General features: G+C 41.7%; 1 protein-coding gene across 9 annotated transcripts in view; it reads left to right on the forward strand.

Annotated features, from left to right (window-relative positions):
- The first annotated feature begins 6172 nt into the window (after window positions 1-6172).
- LDAH (lipid droplet associated hydrolase) overlaps window positions 6173-12510 on the forward strand; it is a 90402-nt gene continuing 84064 nt past the window's right edge. Inside the window, exons 1-3 of one of the 9 annotated variants that reach the window (XM_055540846.1) lie at window positions 6948-6983; window positions 7445-7499; window positions 11436-11591. In XM_055540846.1, coding sequence (XP_055396821.1) covers window positions 11438-11591 — 154 coding nt within the window. In that variant the 5' untranslated portion in view covers window positions 6948-6983; window positions 7445-7499; window positions 11436-11437. The other 8 variants (XM_055540844.1, XM_055540849.1, XM_055540850.1 and 5 more) reach the window with 8 other exon arrangements.

A 12510-nucleotide genomic window follows, 5' to 3' on the forward strand; every position in this document is an offset into this window, starting at 1 on the left:
CTTCTTAATATCTTCTGCCTCTGTTAGGTCCATACCATTTCTGTCTATCGATCCCATCTTTGCATGAATTTTGGTATCTCTAATTTTCTTGAAGAGATCTCTAGTCTTTCCCATTCTGTTGTTTTCCTCTATTTCTTTGCATTGATCGCTGAGGAAGGCTTTCTTATCTCTCCTTGCTATTCTTTGGAACTCTGCATTCAGATGCTTTTATCTTTCCTTTTCTCCTTTGCTTTTCTTATATATATTTCTTATATATATTGGCTTAAAACAACACAAATGTACTATCTTTCAGTTCTGGAGGGAAGAACTTGAAAATCAACTTCATTGGGCTAACATCAAGGTGATGGCAGGTCTGCATTCCTGCTGGAGGCCTGGGGGGAATCCATTTCCTTGATTTTTCCAGCTATTGCTGCTGCTGCTAAGTCACTTCAGTTGTGTCCGACTCTGTGCAACCCCATAGATGGCAGCCCACCAGGCTCCCCTGTCCCTGGGATTCTCCAGGCAAGAGTATTGGAGTGGGTTGCCATTTCCAGCTATTGGCTACCTGCATATTGGTTGTGGCCCCTTCCTCTATTCTTAAGACAGCAGTATGCTGCTGCTACTGCTGCTAAGTCGCTTCAGTCGTGTCCGACTTTGTGCGACCCCATAGACGGCAGCCCACCAGCTTCCCCGTCCCTGGGATTCTCCAGACAAGAACACTGGAGTGGGTTGCCATTTCCTTCTCCAATGCATGAAAGTGAAAAGTGAAAGTGAAGACGCTGAGTCATGTCTGACTCTAGCGACCCCATGGACTGCAGCCTACCAGGCTCCTCCGTCCATGGGATTTTCCAGGCAAAAGTACTTGAGTGGGGTGCCATTATAGCATCTTTCAATCTCTGTCTCTCTGACTATGACTATTTCTTCCACCATCACATTTTCTTCCCTCTTTCAGCTTCCATCATCACATATCTTCTCTGACTCTGATTTACCTATTTTCCTCTTCTATGACCCCTTGTGATTACATTGGGTCCACCTGCACAAACCAGGCTACTCTCCCCATCTCAAGATCCATAACACATTTCAATCACATCTGCAAAACCCTTCTTGTCACATAATGGAGAATACTCACAGGCTTAAGGAATTAAGACAAGGACATCTTCAGAGAGCCATTACTCAGTCTATGACAGTTGAACAGTTGGACAATACAGGTAGACATTTTGGTTTATGACAAATTCCATTCTTATTTTCAGTTCAGTTCAGTCACTCAGTCCTGTCCAACTCTTTGGGATCCCATGGACTGCAGCACTCCAGGCCTCCCTGTCCAGCACCAACTCGCTGTGCGTGCTCAAACTCATGTCCATCAAGTCAGTGATGCCATCCAACCATCTCATCCTCTGTCATCTCCTTCTCCTCCCGCCCTCAATCTCTCCCAGCATCAGGGTCTTTCCCAATGAGTCAGTTCTGCTCATTAGGCGGCCAAAGTATTGGAGCTTCAGCTTCAGCATCAGTCCTTCCAATGACTATTCAGGACTAGTTTCCTTTAGGATTGACGGGTTTGATCTCCTTGAAGCTAGTTCCAATCTCTACTTATTTCTTAATTTAGAGAGGTAGTTGAACTACATTTCCCATATTTTTCTTATTCTTAAGATACCCTGCTCTACTACTAAAAGCATCTTTATGGTATAGCTTCATTGAAGGGGACTAATGAATCACATCAGAGGATTACAACAAAACATTTGGAGTTGCAGTTACAGAGCATATGGTGAATGACCTTGAGAGTCCTAAAATAAAAATACTATTCTAGTCTCTCTCATTTATATATATATATATATATATATATTTATTTATATATGTGTGTGAGTATGTGTATGTATTTTTTGATAACCTGAACATCTAAATGTTGATGTTTGTCAGATATTTTTTAGTTCATTTCTTTTACAAGCCAAGTGCCTCCATGAAGGCATTGCTATCAGTGAACAGTCCCATAGTGAGACACTCCAAGTCTCAAAGTTTAAGTATGCTAGCTTTTAGGACCATCCATCTCTTTGCGTTTCTGTGTAATTAAATGCCAAGAGGAACAGTATAACTGTAATATGGGAGTTAAATGTGACTTTGTCAACTTTTAGCTACTGGTTTCTAATTTATGATTAAGATGAATCATTATGTGGATCTATTTTCTTGACCTAAAATGTTTGAGAAAAGATATTTACATGGATCTCTGGATACACCAGAGCCATCTTAAGGAAGCTGCATGAAGCAATGGTATGTTTACATGCATTTAGAATTACTTACACTTAAAGGTTTACAAATGAGAAAATTCACTATTAGAATTAGTGAAAAAACACAATTCAGAATTCATTGATGTTTTTGACTAGTAGTTCTATCTCCAGAATATATACTGAAGACAAATCTTAGTTGTCTCCAACACTTAGAAATAAATCTTTATTTTTCCTATTTCGTTGTTCTTTTTTCTCTTTATCTTGTTCTTTTTTATATAATATGTAATGTACATATCTCAACTTAAAGTCTAAATAAAGAGTTTCAACTTTCTGTGTAGTGGAATAATCAGATAGATGGGAACATATTTTATTATTAAATGAAGGTCCTTCTAACAATCTCACAACATCCACCAGAAATATTCTTTACTATCATAAATATCTAAGTGTTACCCACTTCTCTGTCTCACTCTCAGGAACCACTATAACAGAGTACCTGTTGAGCAGAGAAGTCTCCGTGCAGTGTCCCATGGACACAGAATGATTTAAGGAGACTGTCAACCATATACAGAACTGACAGGGAGGAAGTTGCAGTGGAAATAGTATCTCAGCTTCCTGCCATTTCATGGGCAGTATCATAAAGGGAAAAAAAAAAGCTTGCATTTCTGATATTGTCCAAATTAGGTATGCAGAGATTTTCAAAAGCAACACTTAGAAATGGCAACAGTTGTTGGGGACACTTTGCAGAAGGAATGGAGGACCCATAATAGCGATGAATAGTCATGAAGTCAATCAGAAGACCCTGAATTGCATCTTTTTTGTGGACACTGCTGGATTAATGAAATGTGGAGTCAGCCCTGAATGCTTTTATGAGTCCCCAGGTGCCACTGGAGGAGATCAGCTTCTGGCCAACAGCCAGTGAGGAATAATGGCTAGCCAACAATCACATGGCTGAGCTTAGATGTGGATTTCCCAGCCTCGGTGGAGCTTGAGATGTCTTTAGCCCTGACCAGCCATCTTGGCTGAAATCTTATAAAAGACTTTGAGCTCCAGGTAGGCTCTCTGGCTTTCCTGACCCTCAGAAACTGTGCAATATAATAAATGTTTGCTTTAGGCTGCTATGTTTTGGAGTAATTTGTTAAGCAGCCGTAGGTAATAAATGCACTCCTCACTCTCTGTTACCCCACCTTTTAGTTCCCCTTCCACTGTCCTTATTATATTAATATATTTAAATTTGTTTATTTTCCATGCAGTGGGAGCAAGTGTTTTTCTCTCTAGGCTGCCTTTGTGTCCTCAGTGCCTGGAAGAATGTTTGGAATGTAACAGGTACTCAGTAAACACTGAATGCGGAGAAGGCAATGGCACCCCACTCCAGTACTCTTGCCTAGAAAATCCCATAGACTGAGGAGCCTGGTAGGCTGCAGTCCATGGGGTCGCGAAGAGTCGGACACAACTGAGCAACTTCACTTTCACTTTTCTCTTTCATGCATTGGAGAAGGAAATGGCAACCCACTCCAGTGTTCTTGCCTGGAGAATCCCAGGGACGGGGGAGCCTGGTGGGCTGCTGTCTATGGGGTCGCAGAGTCGGACACGACTGAAGCGACACAGCAGCAGCAGCAGCAGCAGCAAACACTGAATGAGTAATAGCAGTCTAAATTTTTTATGTAAAATGTGAAAATGTTTCAATTCCGTTTATTGTTTTTTAAATCAGTATACAATGGTCTAATTTTATAGCCAAGTGTGCTTGTAGCGGACACCTTTGTGGAACGTTTGCCTGATCACTAAATCCCTTAACTGTAGCAGAGGGTCTTTGTCTACAAGGTACAGTATGACCCCTAATGCTTGTCACTGACGATGAAACAACTACTGACAACCAGACCCAAGCCCAGCCAATCAGAAAGTCTCTCCTGAGTATTTGGAATTTAAATCATGAGAGTGAGGAAAGAGAGCCTCTCTGCTGCAGGCTGTCCCTCTGTATCAACGCAGACAGGCTACATTGTAACAGAACCAAAAATAGCAACAGAGGTTTCTTTCTCCAATAGTCATCACAGGATGGTCAACAGGTTTTATGTAGCAGCAGCTACTCAAAGACACAGGCTGTTGGGACAGACATCATTCAAATGTTGCCATCACCTCGACAAAGGATACAGTGATATTTTGGAGGATTTCACACAAGAAATATCAACTGCTCAGCCTGGAAGTGACACAGTATTTCTCCTCACAATTCATTGGCCAAAAATAGTCACATCCCCTTGGCCGCTCCCTTCCTACAAGTCCCCCACCCCTAGCCTATAAGAGAAGTGCAATCCTAACAAATGCCTTCAAGGTCAAAAGTAGAAACTATTTGTAGAACAGCAAATAATATGGGGATATTGGTGATGGACAGGGAGGCCTGGCATGCTGTGATTCATGGGGTCGCAAAGAGTTAGACACGACTGAGCGACTGAACTGAACTGAACATAGACTGGCCAAAGATTTGGAAAGATAGATTAAAAAAAAAAAAGATGGAACCCCTGTGGTTACTTTTTCTGGCACAGACTTATTTAATGAAATTGGAGACAAAAATCACTTTAGCAATGCACCACAAATGCATATGCAAGAATTGAAAAAACTGCTGCACTTTAACCACACTCACTGGAATTTTGCACACATTGAGCTGTGCATTAGTAATGAGGGACAACAACGCCTTGAACAAGTCATGTTAGTGCCATGCATATGTGCTAAATTGCTACAGTGGTGTCTGACTCTGTGCAACCCTATGGACTGTAGTCCTCCAGGGTCCTCTGTCCATGGGATTCTTCAAGCAAGAATACTGTTGTAGGTTGCCATGCCCTCCTCCAGGGGATCTTCGGACCCAGGGATTGAACCCACATCTCTTAAATCTCTTGCACTGGCAGACAGGTTCTTTAACACCAGTGCCACCTGGGAAGCCCCCATGTAGCGTGATTGCATTGTCATTATTCACTTATTTTGTGCATTTGTCGATTTCCAGACTCTACAGTCATGTATTAATATTGACCTCATTGGGGTTGTGTGAGGATTCAAAATGTTGATCCATGAGAAGCTCTAAGCACAAGCAGTGGCCTTTTCTAAACTCTTTGGGTTAACTATTATATTTAGAAGTAAACCAAAAGCAGAGAAGGTAATGAAGAGGTACCAATCAACTTCCAACTAGCAGCTCGAAGATGGTGCCTCCACTGAGATATTAAATACAAAAGGATCAAGTCTTCTTTTCTATGTGTGGGGGAGATTACAGATTCACCAGTCTACTTGTCTGTTTCTCCCTGGTGCTAGAAAACTATTTCGTTTTCTCTACTGCATTTTTGGACAGACATATGCCACTCACCTATGTGCCAGGTGCTGAGGATATCAACAGTTCACAAAATGAATATGGCTTTTGTCTTCATGAAGTTTAGTTATGTAAGCTCTGTCAACTATAAATTGGCACTTGCCAGGAGCATTTGCCAACAACTGAACATCAATAAGGGAATTGGCCATCTGCCTCCGTGGAGATTGAACCCTGTGCTGTTGAAACAGCACAAGGGAGTTCAGTGTGGAGTGAGGCACTCTGTGCTCCAGGAAATCTGGTGGGACAGGTCTTTAGATGGTTGGATGTTTTTAGGAACGGATTTTATGACCTCAATCCTTGCATCTCCTCATATCTAGAAAAGCACTAAATCCCTTCATGGTGACATTGGAGCCTTGTGACAACAGAAGTGAAAGTGAAAGTAGCTCAGTTTTGTCTGACTCTTTGCAAACCCATGAACTATACAGTTCATGGAATTCTCCAGGCCAGAATACTGGAGTGGGTAGCTTTTCCCTTCTCCACAGGATCTTCCCAACCCAGGGATTGAACCCAGGTCTCCCACATTGCAGGCAGCCTATTTACCACCTGAGCCACAAGAGAAGCCCAAGAATACTGGAGTGGGCAGCCTATCCCTTCTCCAGCAGATCTTCCTGACCCAGGAATCAAACCAGGATCTCCTTCCTACATTGCAGGTGGATTCTTTAACTGAGCTATCTGGCAAGCCCTTAAAAAAGCACTAAATCCCTTCATGGTGAAGTCAGAGGCTCATGACAAGCAGAAAACCTTTTGTAAAAAGGAGTGCCTAATTGTATTGAACTTCCCCCCTTCACCAAAATCTTATATATCGACCTTCCACTACTGACTCTTTGGAGCAGTCTCTCAGAGCTATCTGAGGCCGCTGCCTCCCAAGCTGCAGTCCTCATTTTGCCCCCAAATAAACGTTAACAGGCAACTCTCAAGTTGTGCATCCTTTTTTCAGTCCACAGCTTAAAATATTTCTGAAATAGGGATCTTCATCATTTTGCTACAGGGCCGACTAGCAGAGGCTGGGTATATTAACGCTAACAAACAGGTCAGCTGAGACCCAACTTTCCCGTGAATGTGGGCAAACTACAGAAAAAGATGCAACCAGTAAGGGAGGAAAAGGAAACATGGGCAGAGGAAAACACGGGGAAGACTTGGAGAAAGGGAAGCTTTAAGTGTATCAAGGATGCTTAAAATAAAAGGCAGGTGAAATTCAAATGAAGGAGGAAAGAAAGTTCCAGCACAGATAAAGTTTTCCGGCGCTTTCGCTGGATCCGGGCCACCGGGTCCAAGCCAAAGTCAAGCATCTTGCAAAACTCGCCACACCCCGTGACCTGGAGGGGCCCGGTTCCCCAGCGCGGCGCGCGGCGCGGCTCTATTACGTCGGAGGGGGCGGGACTTCTGGACCCTGTGACGCCTGAGGTTTTGGCAGAAGGTGGTGCCTTCCGGGTGGACAGGTGAGGAGCTTCCTCCCACGTTCTGGGGGTGCCTTCGTAGGCGAAGGATGGTGGGACAGGCACCCGGGAGCTAGAGCCCTTTCTCTTAATGGCTCTCGCAGAGCCCGTGCCGCCCTTAGCCAGACGGCCGGTAGGAGCGTGAATAATGGTGCTACGACCGCTTGGGGGCCCGGAGCCCTTTGGCTGCCGGCCCAGCGGGAACGTACCATGTGGACCGCTAAGGGCAGCCTGTCTATAGGGAGTCTTATGGCGGCCCCTTTGAGGGAGTAGGGGGCCCGGACTTTGGGCGGCTGGTTGGGAACAAGTGACTAGAAGTGGCCACAGTCTGGGCTAGGGAGTCCAAAGGTCTGAGTTCTTGAACCAACTTAAGCTTCTAGCCCTGAGCGAGTCAGCTGTCTTGTCGCCCTGGGTGTCATTTTCCCACCTTGTCCATTGATGGTCTCTTTTGGTTTGGAATCAAGTTTCTCCTCAGGATCAACCGCCTTCCCGCCGCCTCTCTCAAATTTGCTACACCAGGTATCCTTGAGAACTGAATGTTGCACCAATCTCTGAACTTGGCACTCCTCTGAGCCTGGCGTGCTGCAGTCTATGGGGACGCAGCGTCGGACATGACTTAGCGACTGGACAACCGCCACCACCCTTTGTTTGAGGTTCACTCTAGTTGGTCTAATAGTTCTCCGTGACGCCAAGGTCAGAATGGCACTTGCTGCCTTGAACTTAAAGAGTGCAGCATTTTGGGAAAACAGTTGTGACTTTTGTTGCCTCTACCGCGTGTGATGCATCATGGTATTTTTCGGAAATAGTCCGTGTCTCATTTTGTCTAATGTATAAAATGGGGTACATTAGTAGCCACTTGATAAGATTGTTTTCTTAACTGAGATAGTTCATGTAACACTTGGAACAGTACTTTGCACGTAATAAGCACTCAGTAAATGTCAACTCGTAAAGCATGACCTGCCCACACCCCTGCACCGATTTCATAGCTCTCTTGAAGTTCTTTGCTGCAGGCTACTGGGAGTTTTCTTTGAGCCCGTGTTTTGGGGTGGGGAGGTGGGAGGAGGCAAGAATACTGGAGTGGGTTGCCATTCCCTTCGCCAAGAGATCTTTCCGACCCTGGGATCGAACCCGGTTCTCCCGCATTGTAGGCAGACGCTTTACAGTCTGAGCCATCAGGAAGTTTTGGGTTTCCCTGGTGGCTCAGAGAGTAAAGTGTCTGCCTGCGGTGTGGGAGACCTGGGTTCAATCCCTGGGTCGGAAGATCTCCTGGAGAAGGGAATGGCAACCCACTCCAGTATTCTTGCCTGGAGAATCCCATCGACGGAGGAGCCTGGTGGGCTACAGTACACGGGGTCACAAAGAGTCGGACAAGACTGAGCGACTTCACTTTCACTGGGAGTTTACTGTAATCTCTCACCTTTGAGTTTTTTTTTTTCTTTTTTTTAATTTTTGCACACCAGACAGGATGTGTGAGTCCTTTGAGATCCATGCAAACTGTTGAGTGAGTCGATAGTTTGTTCCTTTTTCTTGCTGAGTAGTACTCTATGGTATGGCTTATCATAATTGGTTTGCTGCTGCTGCTGCTGCTAAGTCGCTTCAGTCGTGTCCGACTCTAGGCGACCCCATAGACGGCAGCCTACCAGGCTCCCCAGCCCGGGATTCTCCAGGCAAGAACACTGGAGTGGGCTGCCATTTCCCTTTCCAACGCATGAAAGTGAAAAGCGAAAGGGAAGTCGCTCAGTCGTGTCCGACTCTTAGCGAACCCATGGACTACAGCCTACCAGGCTCCTCCGTCCATGGTACTTTGCAGGCAAGAGTACTGGAGTGGGGTGCCATTGCCTTCTCCATAGTTGGTTTAGCCATTCACTTTTTTGTAGTGTCCAGTTATAGGCTATTACAAATAGAACTGCTGTGAATCTTTGCTTGAATGTTTTTGCATGAATATGTTTTTATACATCTCGGACAAATACCCAGTAATACAATTGTTGGGTAACAGGATGTGCATTTAGTTAACTCATGTGAATATGTGTTTTTTTTCTTTAGTATCTTAATAGGTAAACTACATTGATTGACTTTTGAATGTTAAATATACCTGGAATAGATCCCACATAACTCATCTTCTATGTTGCTAGATTCTATTTATTAATATTTTGTTAAGGTATAGATATGAGAGGTGTTAGTGTGTAGTTTTCTTTTTCTTTCTTTTGACCTAAATAAAGTTAGAATCCAATTAATATAAGCAGATAAACACCTATGCTTACCTGAGTAAAGCTTACCTAAATTGTGCAGATTGTAGCTACACTGTGTACCTGGATTTTAATCCAGAGTAAGTCTTGCTGCTTGCCAAAATTGATCATTAAAAATTGCTTGTAGGTGATGCCTGAGGGCAGGGCCATCAACCTTTAATAATTTATATTAGAACACATTGTCTCCTGATAATCTGCCCATTGTTTGCAGCATTGAATTACCCTGGGTTCTTAGGTAAGGAAGAAAGTAAAATTTTTCTTTACTTTGTTGTTATTTGGCTGTGTAAGATTCAGAAACATAAGAGTGAAGTAAAATAAAAAGATGCTTTACAATATGTACATTAACTCCAGGTTTCTCAGTGGTATTTTACTTGAAGTGTTTAGAGTTATTGTTAGTGTTTTGCTTGTTTTCCAATTTTCATAGACTGTTTGACTTTCATATCTGCTTGCTTTCTTGTTAATTCTGTGGCTAAACTCCTAAGATGTCATTTACTTTGAAATTAAGTGTTTATGAGTTGAATATAGTTAATAACTTTGGATTCTCTTTCTGGTGCAAATCTTAAATTTAGCCAGTGTCCTCTCTGTCAGCACTCTAATTTTTTACTGTGTATAACAGTTAAATCTAATTGTTTCTAACACTTTATAAATGTCATAAGACCTTTATAAATATATTGTATTTTGTGATAGTTTTAGAGATTGGGCTACAGTGACATTTATTAGTGAACCAAAAATCAGTTGAAAAGGTGAGATGATACTTTTGTTTACTTAGTCAGTCAATGTATTTTAATATAATTTTGAAAGGAGTCCCCACTTCATAAGTGAAAATTTTTCATTCCAGACAGTTTTCCACTATTGACCTTTTGGGCTAGTGATTCTTTGTTGTGGGGGCCTGTACTGTACAGTGTAGGGTGTTAAGCAGTATCCCTGGCCTCTACTCACTAGATGCTGGTAGTAATACCTCCGCTGATACCAAGTGACAATAAAAACTGTTTTTATTTTTTGCCATATGTCTTCTGGGGGACAAAATTGTCTCTGCTTGGAAGTCACTGCTCTAGAGAGACCTCACAGCCTGAGCGTGGAAGTGGGAGGGATGAGTCCTCGAGAAATCTCCTGGGAGAGTATACTGAAACCAGGGGGGAAAAATCCCTTCTTCTGCAGTGTCTCTCTTCCAGCCCGTTCTTCAAGGTTAACATCATGTCAGTTGGCAGAGGGAAAATATTTTAAAAACTCAGATCCATTTGTCCAGAGAAGGCAATGAAGAGTGGATTTGGAGGCAGTATATTGATAACTGGCACAAGGAGGAAAGCGTCTGAAAAATGGTGAGGGAGTAAAACATTGGCAAAGCTCTAGGACCAGAAAAGCATGAAGTCAACTGAGGAACTGCAGGGACAAGACAGACCCGAGTGCAAGGTTAATGGTAAAGCAGTAAGAGGAGAAAAAATGAGGGGAATTTATAATCTAGACTCTGGAGGGCTTTGAATGAATGGAAGATAGTTAAAGAGGAGGCTAGAAAGAGCAGTGAAAGTCTGGGACATGGTCCTATTTTAGAGGCAGAGGCAGATTTGGAGGGCTGATAGAAATAATTTGGGACTGCATTTTTGCACGTATCTTAAGTATTCAGAAAATTGTTTTATGGTTATTCAGAAAATTGTTTGTGATGCTATCTGATATTCTGTTTTTTTCTATCTACCCATTTCATAATTTAATAATATAATGCTTTAATATCATAAAAATATAAAATAAAGGAAAAACTCAGAGCTCATCAAGGAGTTCACTGTCCTTCTTTACCTTCTTATCTGGGAGAGTACAAGTGCAGCGAGAGCCTCTGTTTCTTCATCAGACTTCACCAGGTCTCACTGGTAGAGCATATAGCTATAGGAGAATTCCAGCAGAGGGAAAATAAAAGCTAGCCATGGATATTGTCAGTTTAGACTGTAGAAGAGAGTGGCGGGGTTTTTGTTTTGATTCACACTCCTCTATTGTCTTTAATTTCACCAGACGTGTCCCTCTATCTCCATACTCTTGTGGTTTAATTTTTTTTTTAATCCAAAAATCTAGGGTAGCGAAATAGTCATATATTTCCCATAACTCTTTGTGACATTTCCTTCTAGGTATATTGAATTTTGTCTTCTTTATTCTCGAATATTGCCTTTGGCTCAAAGTTTTATATTTTAGTGACTCTTCATATTGTTCTTCTCCCCTTATTTAGAAATGGACTCAGAAATCAAGGAAGAAATTCCTGTGCATGAGGAATTCATTTTATGTTGTGGAGTTGAAACCCAGGTTCTAAAGTGTGGGCCCTGGACTGACCTCATTAATAATCAAAGTGGCACGAGGCCTAAGCTGCTTATTTTCATTATTCCTGGTAAGTTTAAAAAGTTGGATAAGATGACTGTATACAGATACATGTGACTATTTCTGATTTTAAAGAGAATTTGATAAACATAAAAATCCTTGTGGAAGGAAATAGAATCACTCAAACCATTGATAATAACCACCCTTAATACTTTAGTGGCTGGACTTTTTAATCCTCTGTGCATTAATAATATATATAATATACACATTTTAAAAATCATGATGTATACCATACATATCATTTTATAACCTGCTTTAAAATTTCCTCAGCAATACTTAGAATAATTAGAACTTTATCAAGTATTTCTAAATAATTTTTACTGTCTCATTTCAAGATGATTATAAGTTTATGGTAGAACATTTATTCTGGAATTTGTCAACTGGGTAATATGTGATCTTTGGCTGAATCAGTGTCAATAGAATGATAGGGAAAGATACTTTATTGCACTATTTAAAGTTATGAGCTTAAAAAAAAAAAAAAATATATATATATATATATATATATATATATATCAGGCTCAAAGATTAAAAATGAAACTGTAAATATGTATCATTTTATAGCACAACATATCATGTACACAGCTAGGCCTATGGAGTATTGTTACATTTTTTTTCTTGTACATTTTTGTTTTCCCTGTGTTAATAATTCTCTTTTATTTGCTTAGCTATCTGTTTCAATCAGTAATTTATCCTAAAATTATTCTCTAGAAGTGAAAAAATCTTCTCATATTTGGAGTAATCAGTTTTCTGTTTTGTTTTAGTTCATTTTTTGGCACTGTGCCCAGAATTCTATGTTCTTCCATTCCAGTCTAGACTGGTTGCTCTCTGGGCCTCCTACACAAGCCATCCTGAGGACTCGTTTCACTTTTCTCTTGGGTTGTATTCCTTGTTTCCCAATCCCATATTTTTCTTGGTTTATTTCCCTGTTT

The sequence above is a fragment of the Bubalus kerabau genome, chromosome 11 (assembly GCF_029407905.1).
Source record: "Bubalus kerabau isolate K-KA32 ecotype Philippines breed swamp buffalo chromosome 11, PCC_UOA_SB_1v2, whole genome shotgun sequence".
Taxonomy (NCBI): domain Eukaryota; kingdom Metazoa; phylum Chordata; class Mammalia; order Artiodactyla; family Bovidae; genus Bubalus; species Bubalus kerabau.